Source organism: Pan paniscus, chromosome 7 (assembly GCF_029289425.2).
Source record: "Pan paniscus chromosome 7, NHGRI_mPanPan1-v2.0_pri, whole genome shotgun sequence".
Classification (NCBI taxonomy): Eukaryota; Metazoa; Chordata; class Mammalia; order Primates; family Hominidae; genus Pan; species Pan paniscus.
This window is the reverse complement of record NC_073256.2, coordinates 108153292-108168662: the sequence shown is the minus strand read 5'-3', so window position 1 is coordinate 108168662 and position 15371 is coordinate 108153292. Positions and strand designations below refer to the sequence as shown.

General features: G+C 41.7%; 1 protein-coding gene and 1 long non-coding RNA gene across 3 annotated transcripts in view; one reads left to right on the top strand and one right to left on the bottom strand.

Moving 5' to 3' along the window:
- The window catches only part of NECAB1 (N-terminal EF-hand calcium binding protein 1), a 169295-nt gene extending 161519 nt beyond the window's left edge, over nucleotides 1–7776 (bottom strand). Inside the window, exon 1 of one of the 2 annotated variants that reach the window (XM_003821141.7) lies at nucleotides 7459–7776. In XM_003821141.7, coding sequence (XP_003821189.4) covers nucleotides 7459–7557 — 99 coding nt within the window. In that variant the 5' untranslated portion in view covers nucleotides 7558–7776. The remainder of the gene's footprint in view (nucleotides 1–7458) is intronic. The other variant, XM_057303049.2, reaches the window with a different exon arrangement.
- Nucleotides 7777–7842: 66 nt separating this feature from the next.
- The window catches only part of LOC117981448 (uncharacterized), a 116791-nt gene continuing 109262 nt past the window's right edge, over nucleotides 7843–15371 (top strand). Inside the window, exon 1 of the long non-coding RNA XR_008626441.3 lies at nucleotides 7843–8005. This is a non-coding gene — a long non-coding RNA (uncharacterized LOC117981448). The remainder of the gene's footprint in view (nucleotides 8006–15371) is intronic.

The window sequence follows — 15371 nt, the reverse complement described above, 5'->3', positions numbered from 1 at the left end:
TTCTTGACATTGAGAAAAAATTGGCCTTGAGAAAAAAGTTATAACTAAGTTCTCAAAAGCAATTGCAACAAAAACAAAAATTGACAAGTGGGACCTAATTAAACTAAAGAGCTAGAGCACAGGAAAATGAACTATCAACAGAGTAAACAGAGAATCTAAAGAATGGGAGAAAATATTCACCAACTATGTATTCAACATATTACTAATATACAGAATCTGTAAAAATTATATTTCAAAAAACAAAAAAGAACCCCATTAAGAAGTGGGAAAAGACATGAACAGACACTTCTCAAAAGAAGACATACAAGTGGCCAACAAACATATGAAAAAATGCTCAACATCACTAATCATCAGAGAAATGCAAATCAAAACCACAATATGCTATCATCTCACACCAGTCAGAATGGCTATTATCAGAAAGTCAAAAAAAACACAACCAGATTCTGGAGCTGCTGCAGAGAAAAGGGAATGCCTATATACAGTTGGTGGGGATGTAAATTAGTCTAGCCTGTGGAAAGCAGTTTGGAGATTTCTCAGAGAACTTAAAACAGAACTACCATTTGACTCTGCAATCCCGTTACTGAGTATATATCCAAAAGTAAATAAATCATTGTACCAAAAAGACACATGGCACTTGTATATTCATTGCAGCATTATTCACAATAGCAAAAATGCTAAATCAACTTAAGTGCCCATCAGTGGTCAATTGGATAAAGAAAATGTGGTACATATACATCATGGAATACTACACAGCCATAAAAAAGAACAAGATAATGTCCTTTGCAGTGACATGGATGCAACTGGAGGCCATTATCCTGAGTGAATTAATGCAGAAGCAGAAAACCAAACACTGCATATTCTCACTTATCAGTGGGAGCTAAACATTGGGTACACATGAACATAAAGATGGCAGCAACATACACTGGGGACTAATAGAGGGAAGAGGGAGGTTGGGGAGAAGAGTTGAAACACTAACTGTTGAGTATTATGCTCACTACCTGGGTGATGGAATCATTTGTACCCCAAATCTCACCATCATGTGATACACCCATGTAATAAACCTGCACATATTCCTCCTGAATCTAAAATAAAACTTTAAGTTATAAAAAGAAAAGAAATAGGGTTTGCTGATGTAATCCCATTAAGATAAAATATAACTGGATTGGGTGGTCCCTAAGTCCAATGACTGGGGATCTTACAAGGAGAGAAATTCAGAGATGCAGAGATAGAGGATAGAGACCATATGATCAAAGAGTCAGGTATTGGCGTGGTGCAGCTGAAAGCCAAGGATGCCAAAGTACTGACAGGTGCCATCAGAAGCAAGAGAGGAAGCATGATACAGTTCCCCCTCTGGAGCCTTCCCAGGGAGCATCATCCTGCTAGCAGCTTGATTTCGCCCTTCTCACCTCCAGAACTGTGGAGGGTACATTCTATTGTGATAGTTTGTTAGAGCAGCCCTAGGAAACTAATACAATATATAACCTGGAAAGAACCAACACCCAGGAAAGTAGTTTTCAGAGACTTAGGGAAACTGGGTCCAGATAGCACTCCTTGAGTCTCTGATTAAGTAATCTTGATGAGATGATCTCTGCTTTTTCATTACAGGAGCCAATACATTATTTTTTAAAACAATCTTAAAACAGTTTGCATTATTTTTCCTGCTAGCTGCAATGAAGTTAATCCTGATAGGTATGCTAATAGAAAATAATCTGGATAACATACTACAGAGCTATGTTATATACAGTACCAAAGAGGATGCCCCACTAGCACATTGCAAAGACAAACTTTAATTGCTTGGAAGGGGCCCTTGAGGATGACTTTTTTTCCCTAAGTAACCTGTAGTTATAGTTAAATAACCAGAGCTACTCTTATATTTAGATCGTCACTTCTTGCTGGCCAGCTTGAAACATGAGCAATCATTTTTATTCCCAAGTTGTCTGTTTTACTGCTTTCTACTATAAAAACATTATCCTCCTTTCATTCTGCCAACTTCACGGAAATGAGGTATAGATAAATCTAATCATTGCCACAATGTGTTTTAAGATACTAGTATTACTATTAAAGATCTCACCCATGAAACTGTTCCAGCAACAGGTAGGTATCACCTAGACTCGCATGCAGAAGAAGATGGTCCTCGTTTTTTACTAAATTGATGTAATTACTGCAGGAGGACTGCTTTCAATAGTAAGAGCTATGCTTAAAGCAAAATGAGACCCAGATTATTTTTCCTCCATAGAGTTAATTGATAGAGGGGATTTTGAGGATTCATTCCCTTATCACAACCAGCTTCTTCCTGTCCTCTGCAACCATGGAGCCCCAGCTGAGAGTCAGGGAGACATGAAACGCATCCTATTTCTTACTTTTGGTTCATTCTAAGATTCTATTTCAAGCTGTATTTTGTCCTCGGGATTTTGAAGTAACTAGAATAGAATAATCACACACCACAGAGTTGGACCCAGGACTTCTGTTCATTTCATTTCATAAAGAACAATCTCAAGTAGCATTTAGCCTCTGAAAGATGAAATAAAAACAGCAGCTTTTGTTATTAAGACAGTTCTTGTAATTAAATATGAACAGAACTGTCTCTGCTGCAAATTTTGCCTCTGATCCCACAGACTAATAAAAAATGTACTCCAGATGAGAATCAAGTTCATTATGTTATGGTACCAGAATAATCTGTGTCAGCCGATCTTAAGGTTGCTACCACTGGATGGATGGTAAATAAATTTAAATATTATGGTCAGGCTTAAAATTTGAAGACAGGCAATACTGTGTTTTCACTACAATTCAAAGATTATCAAATAGATTCCTTTATTTCAAAAATATTCTTTGATGGCCTCAACTAAAATCCCTTATTCATCACTTTAAGTTATTGAAGGCAGGTGTTAAAATGTAAATGTTATCTTTGAAACATTAAAAGATGGACACAATCATAATTTACTGAACTAATATTTCTAAGTGCCTCCTACCATGAATTAGGTTAAGATTTGATAATGAGGTGAAATAGTCCCTTGGTAGATTCCTGAGAAACTAGAATATAAGACAGGGACTCAGGACTAATCCAGAACATGGAGTCCCACCACACAGGGTCGGCAGGAGTCTCTCCCATTAGAATGCCTGGTGTTGCCCAGGTGTCTCAATCATTAGACTGCCTGGGGTCAGATGGGAGTCTCTCCCATTACCAGGGTGGGTGGGCCCAGACTTCCAGCAGGTAGTTTTACTACCAGGCCACTGGTTGCCCTGAAACTGGATAAGGGGAAGCAGGCACTGAAAGATGGATGGAGAGAAGGAATCAGCGCACATATTTTCATCTTCTTAATTTTGCCTAGGGTAGGCCCAGTGTGGGAAAACATTTTTTAATGTATGATAACAGTAAGACTAAGTGTATTTTTAAATACTTTAAAAAAATTTTTTTAAGTTCCGGGGTACATGTACAGGATGTGCAGGGTTGTTACATAGGTAAACGTGTGCTATGGTAGTTTGCTGCACCTATCAATCCATCACCTAGGTATTAAGCCCAGCATGCATTAAAATTTTTTTTCCTAATTTCTGCTGTTTCCTGTAACTACAAGAGTGACATTTGCCTTGCCAATGAGGGTAGACAATGATGGGGTTAACTGCCATCCTCTGAACTGGACAATCTCACTCAAATGAGCAAGTGTGTGTGTGTGTGTGTGTGTGTGTGTGTGTGTGTGTGAGAGAGAGATGAGGTGAGATGGGAGGTGTGTGGCTATAACAGAGTTCAGTCACAAAACCATTGCATCTGGAAGACTCATTCGGCTTCGACATTCCTCTGTGCATCTCACACATCATACAAATGAGCATATATGGGGCTTCAGAATTAAGTGTCCTTGTGAAAAGAAACTATTTCTTGTTTTCACCAAATTCCTGACCATCTATGCTCTGTATCTTGCATTCAGAGTGTACATGAGTGTGCATGCTTAGACGAAGGAAGGAAGGGAAGACAAGCAGTAAAGTCATTCATCCCCTTCACAACTTTCCAGCCTCATTCCAACTTTAGCAGTGAAGTGGGGAACAGTCACTTCCCTTCCAGTTAAAAATCAAAGGAAAACTGATGGGAAAGGAAAGTGGCATTGGGTGGATGAAGTTGCAACTAATTTCGTTTGGGAATTTCTCTTGCTTTTGGGGATGAGTTGAAGGTTTGTTTTTCTCCCTTTTCACAGTAGCGGAGTTGATTAATGTAATGACTTAAAAGAGGAGACACATGCTACATGGACTAGTATTCCAAACTAGAGTTCCTCTTCTGTTAACTGGATTGCAGCAACTGGGGAAATGATAGTCCATTGGTGTAAAAGGAAAAGCAATAGTAATCCCTGTGGTCCTATGTGTTGCCAGGACCCAGTTGAGTCCCTCTCCTGTGGCTGGCAGGCATGCCATATGCAAATGCTTGCTCCAGCCTCAATGCACTGGCATACCTTGGCACCAGTGCTAGGTTTTCTAAGCCTCCCGTCAGTATTCAAGAGTATTTATGATGAACCGATACTTAATTCTGTCATATTCTAGCAAGACAATTCTATAAATTAGATTCATGAAGAAATAGTCCCTGCATCAGTTTGTGGATTTAGCTACTGTTACTGTTATTTAATACACTCAGTGTGCAGCACTGAAATAACCATAATACTTCAAATTTATGCAATACTTTTTGCTTTGTTTCCATTTTCCCTTATTTCATACTCACAACAGCCTAAGGAAGTATCATAGTGATTACTATTGCTGATTTGGAGAGGATACTGAAGGAAAAGCCAACAGTTGTGGCAAATCTATCTCTGATTTTCTTGTTAAAATCTGTCTCTAGTTTCTAACCAGCTGGTCATGTATCATGTCATTAATAGTGTTCTCAGTAGCAGTTTACATCATTTCTTAAATGATTGATTATTCCAGTGACATTGCAATAAAAAGCACTGCAAATCAAAGTTTTCCTCAAATTTGGAAATTGTCTGTTTGATACAGAAGACACACAGAAAATTACCTGTTCCAGTTTGGAACAGGTAATATCTATCACCTATGTATTATAATATGAAGATAATTTTAAAAGTAATCTTTCTTGCTAGTGCCGCTAGAATATATTAAATCAAATAAATAAAGTGATGCATGTATATTTTACATTTTATTTTGCTAAAAGTGGTATGATCCAGAAATGAATAATTCACAAATCCCTAAGTAACAAATCATTTTTCGTATCACATATTTCACCAGTGTTAGATTTTTCACAAAATAACTCAAAGAAAAGTGTAAACAAAATCTTTTCCATTTGACACAAAATCCAATGGCAGGTTTTTTTTGTAGACTCTAGCATTTTACCGACAAACAAGCATGCCAACACCTCTCATAGGGAATCAGTTTCCTATTTTTATTTTTAAATCTCTGAAATATAAAAGGCAAGACCACCCTATTCACAGACTACAAGTTCCTTTAGTACAGGGACCTGATGCTATTTGTTTACAGACTTGGAAACAATCATGCATACATAATAAAAAATGAAATTTTAATTTTCTCTTCGAAAACATTGCAGTTGAACACTTAAGCAATGGCTGGTGTATGAGTCAGGAGGATGATTTTCCATTTGTGTAGTTTTAATCCATTCATCTCCACACTATCACCGGGGTTTGTTAAGTGCTTTTTAAAAAGCACAGGGAAGCACTTGATCTCAATGGGGGACAGAGTGAAGATCAGGTCAGAATGAATGGAGGCCCCACTTGTCCCCTTTGAATCAACTCCATGGCCCCTTAATTGTCAGCCTCATAACTGACATGATTTCCAGGGGCCCTGACTTTTCAGGCATGTTGTGGTGCCCTTCTCTTCTCTCAGCTTACCTCCTCAAGTGCTTTATGGCCCTGAACAGCAAAACTTGCATAAGATCAGCCCATTAAGCCATGAGCACCAATAATACCATCTGACTGACCCAAGCCAGGCAGAGATAAATGCTCATGAAGGATAAGGTACTTAACCACCTGATTGGGTGGCTGAATAGGAATGACCACACCTGAGATTTGGTGGGAAGGAGATGACCAGCCCAGAATGCCCGGATCGCCAATTGGAGCCACCAGGTGATAAAGGGTGAAGGCTGCCAGTACACACAGTTGAACCTCACTTCTATCATTTGCCTTACAACAATTTGAATTATTGATAGGAGTTTCTTTCCCTAGAATTAAAAAGAATTCTAGCCAATCCATTCAAAATAAACTTGGGAGAGCGCCTCACATCCTCCTATCCTCTTTATCTCTGCCTCACCATTATGATACTAATAATTTGATTTCCTCATATTTTCATCTCTCCACAAACAAATGTATCTGGCTTCTGGCCCATCTCCCACTCATTTTGACTTTAATAAGAAAAGATAACTCAGAGAAGGGTAGAGGACAGAGCACGTAGCACTCCTCCATGTCCTTTGACATTTTCTATCATGCCTAAACAAGAAGCAGACAGAATTGTCCCCACTGAGATAGACACGACCTCCGGCAACAGCATGAATGTGACAACTGAGGGGCTGGGAGAGCCTGGAGCCCGGCAAGCAGCTGAGAGAAACCCCAAAGCAGAGAGAAGAGATAGGCAACAGAGGGAAAAATAGAGAGAACAGAAACAGCAGGCAGGAGAGGAAAACAAAATTGAGAAATAAATAAGAAATAAAAGTGCTGTAAAGATAGAAACCACACCATACGGGAAAAAGAAACAGCACAGAAGGAAAAGAAAGGATGTAATCAGATCAGAGTAATGAAGGCAGGCAGTCGATACCGAAGTGAGAAATAGGACCAAAGGGAAAATAGTCAAAAGCTAGAATTGATGGAGGTGACAGTAGTAATTAGAACTTGGAGAGGTACAGAGAAGGAGAATATCAGGGAAGAAAAAGGGAAAATAGAAGAGGTGGCAGTGACAAAAAGAATCATTATGAAAATGATCTTTCCCACCGCTGTAAAAAGAAAAACAAATATGCTCAAAGTAATTGTTTTCCGAGGGGGTCTGGGGGAGGATGACGAGGGCGTCTCAATCGCTGCTGCTTCCCTGGCTGGGTTGCTTGAGAGCATCCACGAGTGTGAAGGCTGCGAATAGGGCGCATTAGAGAGATGAGTTGGGACACTGTCCCCACCTCACCCCCCACACCTTGTGCCTCTTTAAAATGTCCTATGCACTCAAATGTTGTCTGTTGTATTTGCAATAGTGTCTCTACGAAACCCAGCCTGTTGGAAAATCTAACTTTTGCAGTTTTCTTAAGGGTGTTAAGCCACAAGCTGCAGGTCTGGGACAGCCTTAGCTGCAAGTTAAGGGACAGTCGTTCCTCCTGCATTTGCATCGGTGGTTCTCTAGAGGGAAAGGAGGTAGTTCTTGCCTGTGTTCTGGGGACAAAGCATTGGCTGGTCAGCACCTGAGCCGAACCCCTTCCTTTCGGGGAAAAGAAAGGTGCTGGGAAGCAACCGCCCAGCTCCCACCATCTGTACTTACGTCGAGGAAGATCGACATGCCCTTGGACAGGTGCAGAGCAGAGCTGAGCTCCTCCGAGGAGTTGTTGGAGGACGGCGATGTCTCCTGGGAATCTTCCATCCTCGGGAGCCCTGACGGCCTCAGGCGGAGCGGGGCTAGGCGGACGCACCTGCTCTGGCAAGGGCGCGGCCGCAGCTGCTGCTTTGCCGCCGCCGGGCTCTGGATCCGGGAGGATGTTCGCTCCCGCGCGCGCCTCCCTCCGCGCTCTCCGCGCTCTCCGCGCTCGGTGTCCCCCCTCCCTCCTCCGGCCTCTGCGCTCCCACGCGCTCCAACTCTCGCCTCCCCCTTCCCGTAGTTGACAGCGTCTGGATCCATGTCATCCCCGCACGTAGCAACGCGCAGAGGGGAGCGGGCTCTGCCCCCGGCACGGCCATCGGCCACGGCTGGAGATAGCCTGGGGACCCCTACCAGCCCCACGACGGCCCCAAGTGCAGGGATGGAGGAGGGCGTCCGGACAGAGAGAAGGGACGAATGGCAGGGCGTTTGTCCTGAGCAGCCAAAGCGCAAGGTAAGGACGCCCCCAGCCTCACCTGAGTGGATGCCATAAATAGGGAGGAACTCAGAGAGGTTCTACCTACTCTGCTTTTGGTCCCAGTGGCCTGTCTGCCCGACCTTCCCCAAAGGCGGGGGCAGGGTTCACGAATACCAGCAATCGAGGAGCAGCTGGTTTGGTGTAGGGATTAAGCCATTCGGTGTTATCTTGCGCTCTAAGGACTTAACCTGTAAGCCTCACTTTTCCTCATCAGTAAAATGGTTACACCGGTCTCACCCCAGAGGGTTCTGAGGCTTACCTATGGCAGTGCTGCAGACAAAGGCGGTGCTATGAACTCTGCCTAGAGTAGGCTTCGAAACGTTTGCTATGGGGCAAGGATTGTTAGGTAATGTTCAAATATGAAGTTTTCCAAAGTCACAAGACGAAGTCCTTATCTGTGTTTAAGCATTTAAACCAGGGTAATTATTCAATATTTGACGGCTTCTGCGAAGGCTGTAAAAATAGGAAACTGACCACACCTTTCATCAGGAGAGAGATCCAGTTTATTGGGCATCTAAAATGTGTATGTGTTGGTTACAAACTTGAGCTATCTGGGAGCGAGATAAGGCAAAAAAGAGGGAACTTTGTCTAAACAAGACTCTGCCTCTACCAGTGAGAACGGGTGAGGAGGATCCAGATCTCCATTTTGTGGCCTTCGGAGAAAAGTAAACATATTCTTCCTATAAGACAGGCCCACACACAACCAAAATGCTGATCAACATGTGAGTGTCTTAAAGGCATGTAAAACATGCTAGGGGTTTCTCAGGAGAGACAGGTTACACTCTGGCTGTGGGGACCAATAAAAGCTTGATGAAAGAAGCGGTATATGAAATGGACCTTAAAAATCAGTGGATACTCCATGCTTGATAGAAATAGAAGGAAAACACTTCCAGGCAGAAGGAACAGCGTAAGCAAAGCATGGCACCAGGAAAGCACGTGGAAGCTGGAAGTAGTCCACTGGGGATTCCTATAAACATACAGAATCCCAGATCCTACCTGGGCTTTCCAAATCCCAATACTAAAGTACTGTCTAGTCCAGAAATCCAAGTCCCCCTCACCCTAATGATTCATACACAGTTGCTCTGTAGTAGGCTCAGGACTAGGGTGTGGCAAGTGGGGCCACTTGAGCACAGAATGTAAGGAGGCACTTGCTCTCAATCTCTATCCTGTGCTTGCATGATCCTGAGAATGATTTTCTTAAATTTTGCACCCTAGGTGTCTTGTTCACTTCACCCAAGTCCCACTGCTCCTTTGTGGATGGGTGCTTACAAAAAAAAAAAAATGAATCCAGTTGTTCTCAACTCTGCCTGTACATTGGAATCACCTGGGGTGTGTGGTAACTTTAAAATGTGCCCACAAATTCATTGACATTCTTCCTATAGAGAAGTGGGTCTCCTCCCCTTAAATCTGAAGGATTGTGACTGCTACAATGAATGAAATGGAACAGAAGTGTTGCTGTGTGCTTTCCGAGGGTAGGTGCATAAAAGCCTTTGCAATTCCACTTTTTACAGTGGATTTGCTCCTGGATTCTTGAACTTCCGTATAGGAAGTTTTTCTACCTTAAGCCACCATGCTTTGAGGAAGCCCAAGCTATGTGGAAAGGCAAGTGTAGACACCTGGCTTACAGGTATAGCTAAGCAGAGCCTTTGCATTATCCCAGCCTCAGCAGCAGAAATGTCAATGAGGAAGCCTGCAAATGACTCCAGCTCCCAGCTCTTGCAGACATCCCTAGCCGTGTGAGTTGTCCCAGCCAAAACCCCAGGCATCATGGAGTAAAGGCACACTACCAGTGCTGTGCTGTGACAGAACAGTTAGACCACAGAATTGGGAGCATAATAAAATGTATACCGTTTCATACAAATAAGTGTTGAGGTGGTTGGATTTGTAACAATAGATACACAAACACACACACACACAAACCAAACTGATGCCTGTGCTTCATCCTCAAATTCACTTTCAATTAGTATGCGGTGGGCCCAGTGGATTAATGTTTGTTTGTTTGAAGATTTCCATGTGATTCTGATGTGCAGCAAGGATTAAGAATCACCAAACTTAACTGTGCTGTACATACAGTACAGGAAAAAAGTAGAATAAAATCTCAGAAAATAGGCAGAGGCTATAGGATGAAAATCTGTGAAGCCCGGGGATAGAACTCTGGACTTAATTAGGTAGAGAGTTAGAGACATTAAACTTAATCAGGGGTGAGATATTGATTGGAGCTGTGCTTTAGGAATATTTATCTGGCATCTTTATGTGCATTTTCCTCATTAACTGCAAATTTCCTTACCTGAACAGTGAGAATAGACCCTTCTCTTTGACAACTGTTCATCAAAATAGATACAAAATCATTAAAAAAAAAAACATACTGGTCAACCCATCAGATAGACACAGGTCATTCAAATCACTGAAGGAGAAAAACCACGAGAAGGAGGGGGGCTGTCAACCATTAACATCAAGTTACTGAATTTATCAAAATAACATGTTGTTTATTCCTGCCATTGGATGAAGAATGGAATAGATTTTTCTGCAACAAGTGCAGTTTAAGTCTGACCCCTCTAACCCAAGTTGTGCGGGTCCCTCAGCCCTCAAATTCAACCACACAAGTGATAATATTTTTATGCCAATCCCATGGTAACAAGAATAGTTAATAAAGGAGACTTTCTCTGATTATAAATGAAGAACAGGAGAATAATCAGCAGTCATCATTCAAAACCAGGAAGCTGTTTGTAACACTTTAGTTACAAACACTTCAGTTACAGGAAGCTGTTTGTAACACTTTACTGACAATGAATGACATTTTCTGTACCTGTGGATTTGCTTATTTCCTCTAATGGTCTATCAAGAAGAAACATAAATTATTAAGCAATCAACCGATCATTATTTATTTTTATGATTCCTATGTGAACACAGGAATACATTCTGCTGTAACTGACTTCTCTTTTTAATGGAAATGTAATGTTCACAGAGGCTGTAGTAGAAAAAATGGCAATTAGATTCACATTCACAGACAAATTCAATAGGCTCTACGAAGTGGCAACCAAACATATTTTTATAGTTTTCTTTTTATCTAGATGGCATGCATTTTTGAAAGCAGTTTTCACACATTTTCGTGAAACACACATGCCTCACTGCTGTGCATAGTATCAGTCACAAACAGCAGACAACCCACTTGAGGGAGGAAATGCAACTTCTTTGTAGCAAGGGCCTAAAAAAAATAGAAATGTAATTCCAGATTCCAGCTCTCAGGCTTCCTATGATAAGACTTTGACGTGAAGATATTTCTAGCATTTCAGGAGATGATAGCTGTGTGGGAATATATTGTATTTCAATCCATCTCTGCCTTGTAGAAGAACTATTATCTAAACCATTTCAGACAGCTGGGAATCTATCTTATTTATATCTTAAATTCTAGGGAAGGTTATCCTTCCCTTTTGAGTGATGACTCAGAATCCTTTCAGTCAGGTTAGTGGACATTTTTGTTGCCTTGGCAGCTTAGGATCCAAATCCCCTTCCGCTTTAAGTGCCTATCCCCATGGTGTGTTTCCTGACTGGGGGCAGAACTCGCCCCTTCTGAAGGAAAGGAAGGAGATCCTCTCCCTCTTCCCTGGTAGCTGGAGCACAGGCTGAGAGCCAGGCTCAGCTGATAGGACACTTCACTTGTGTGTTTAAACCTGAATCAAGGGATGTGCAGGGAAGTTTATTAATGGCAGTAGACACTCACAGTGTAGTGTTGAGTGTGGCCACAGTGCCAGGGGAGCCCTGAGGATGAATTAATCAAATGGATAATGGCACTCTGTGATTTCAGCAGCCCTGTCCTCCAATCTTGATCTCGAGGCTTTCTGCCGACTTCCTGAGAGACCTAGTATCCTTCCAAAACTTTCTTTTCTGTTTTACCTTAGTCAAAGTTAGTTTTTTATGTTTGGATTCTGACAGATAAATTCAATCTAAATTTCTAGTGTTAAAGAAGGCCATAGTTAAGTCATTGGAAATAGCTGTTTAAAACATTTAATTATCTTCAGACATTTATTGATTGCTTGCTTCAATCCAGGCAACTGACAGGCAAGCTGGGGAAATGATGAAAAGGACTGGCCTTGCCTTTGCAGAACATACACAACTTAAGGAAACACTATTTTAATAGATAATTTTAATGCAGTGAGACAAGAGTAACACCAGATGTTTGTGGTGAAGGCTGAGGCAGGACAGAGAAAGAGACTTCTCCCCATAAGTGCCTATTCTGTGTGACCGTTTATCTAACTGAAGAGGGCAAAATTAGGACTCAGGAGTAGTAAGTGCCATGGGCCAAAATTATTAACTAATAATGGTGATCTTCCTATGAACTATTTTACCCTGAGGATACATTTTTGTGTTATGCCACTGTGTGCTACTAGCTTACTCAACTTGGAGCTCTTCCATTTTGAAACAAAAAAAGAAAAGAAATCCTCAGTGCCTAGTATCCTCCCTTAACCCTCTGTGTTGTTACAATTAGTGTTCCCTGTCTTTATCTTTATCACAGGCAAAATTTCTCATCTGTAAAAGCAAGAATGAGGTATTGTGTGCAAAGAGCTTAGTAAACAGTAGGCACAAAGCAGGTATTCAACAGTTAGTCACTGTTTTCCCCACCAGCACCACTGCTTTGCAACCATGTTGTTAAGAATAGAGAGACTTCACATAAGTACCCGGTAGGGTATGGTGTCTGGAACATGCGGGTCTGGTGAGCAGTGGTGGTCACTGTGACCAAGACATTGCTGTCTATTGTCCTGGATGCTACAGATTTTCCCCTCCTTCTTGAAACTCTTGCTTTTTCTTTCTGATCATGTTCCTCCTACTCTCCTTAGTCTTCATGGAGTCTCCTAATTCTTCTAGCCTTCTAGATGTTAGATTTTCTAAATTGTACCCTTGCTTCATCTGCTCCCTTCCCATTCTTGTTCTCTTTCTTTCCTCCATACACTGATATTACCCAAGCCCATGATTTTTCATGTGTAGGCTGATGACTATGTAGATTCATATTTCAGTCTGACTGGTACACGTCTTCTTATTAATGTTTCTTAGGCATTTTGAATTGAGCATGTCTAAAAAGGAATTCATCATTTTTTCCTAATTATTTTATGCTCCATCACTTGTTGAATAACATCAACCTTCACCAATTCATCCAAAAGAGAAACCCCAAAATAAACTTGGACTCCTTCCCTCACTGTCCTTCACCCTACCTCTATCCCATCCTCACCTCTCTCTAATCAGTTGCAAGGGTTATCTTTGGAATCACTCCTCTCCTCTCCATCTCTGTCACCACTATATGCGACCAAAAACCTGTCATCTCTCACCAGGAGCAGTGCCCAGCTGCCTGTCTGATTTCTCTGTCTCCAATCTGGCTCTCTTCTCATCTGTACTTTATCCTTTCCACAGAGTGAGGCTTCTAAAATGCACATCTAAGCATAGCACACACCTGCTTAAAATCCTTCAGAGGCTTACTGGAGCCTTTAAAGTAAAATCACCTTTTCTGTGTCATCTCTTGCCTTTCTCTCCCTGCCTCCTTCCCAGCCTCAATATTCTAGCCACACAGAATCACTGGAGTGGCATGGGGTGGTTGAGCAGGCAAATTATGATATTCAAAAGACTGGTGCTCAAAGCCCAGCCTAACTTCTTATTATCTTTGGTTAATACTAAGGTATGTTATTTAGCCTCTGTTTTTCTCAACTCTCAAATAGAAATAAGAATGGTACCTGCTGCACAGTGTTTAGATGAGAATTCCGTTAAATAATGTATGCAAGACACTTAGCATAGAAGCCTGCACAAAAATAATGACAGAAAAAATGTGCCTATTTATCATTACTTGTAGATCCCTGGTTGTGCACTGCTCTCCCATGCTCCTGGGCCGTTGCCCTTGGCATTATCTGCCTAGAATACATGTCTTTCTTAATCATGTGGCCCATCACTTAGTTGGCTTTTTAAGAGTCAGCTCAGACATCTTTTCCTCTGCAGAAGAGCCTCCTCCCTGCTCCAGCCCCACCAATCCCCCGGGCTGGATTGGTTTCTCCTCCTTGTTTCCATAGCACTCTCTGCGTACCCCTTTCACGTCCTTTATCATATTTTTAAAAATGATTTTTTAGTACCTTCTCTGCCTGCCTGTCTGAACTCTGAGATGCTTCAGAGTAGGAACTCTATTTTTCATCTGTATCTTGTGCCTGGTATATTGCTACACACATGGTAGGCACTCAAATGTGGAATGAATGAACAAAGGAAGGAAAGGCTAAATCAATCTTATACTGAACATAGGCATCAGAGTAAGAAATTGAATGATGTTAGCTGCTTCCTTGTCATAACGTCCGATGACATGAATTGATGATTAAAAAGATACAGAGACAAAGCAGAGAGGCCTCAAAATCTGGTGAAAGATTTATAAGCATCGGCTTCTAGAGGTGGGCAGAGCTGAGGGCTGGGTCACCAAGTGGCAAATTAAGGATGTGCTTAGGGAAACAAAGCACAGGAACCCTGCCTCCCCCAAAAAGAAAGGTTAAACTTTGATGAATTAAGCTACCATGTCACAGTCAGAAAATGCAGAAAACAGCTATTATAATTTTGCATCTACTTTTTTTTTTAATTAAGGGAGATGTAGGGAGATGGAAGAGAGGATCTGGCAACTCTGTATAGAGGCCCTAAGGGTTTTGCCCAGGTCTTAAAAAAAAGGCCTAATTTATTTCAGACTTGGCCTATTCACACTAATGGGGACACCTAGGAATCTCACAGTAAATTCCTAAAGATGTGTTACTAAACCCTGGGGAACCATTAGGAAGAAATGCAGTAGGGGCAGGATTTGGGAGCCGCATCCAACTTGGCCATGCCAGCCACTGAGCCATGGGCAAGTCACTTAACTGTCCAAGCCCTAATTTTATTTCTAAAGATCAGATAATAATAGCCACTTCATAAGACTTTTGTGAGATTCATGATGATGGATGAAGATTTTGCTGTGAATACTCTATGGGCAGCCCCTGTCTGTTTTGTTCATTGTGTCCCAGCTCTCAGTGAATACTGGTTGAATAAATCAGCAACCCGTGCACAGTAGGATCATCATTACGTGTACAGTATCATGAACTTTATTAACCTCAAAGAGATGTAAAGAGAGGCAGGTGCATGATACTGTGAATGCCATAATGTGCCCACTCTTCACCTTGGCAGGCATTGTGGTAGTCATGACGTTCTTCATAAGCCTGTAATTATCGAGAGGGTAAAAGCACCCAGTTTCACCCTGGTTTCCATTTTCTGCTCTTGGTTGCTCCTTTATATATGCAAAGGGGCTTCTGTAATGCATTTGACATTTCCCTTAAACTGTGCAAATTAGCTTCTA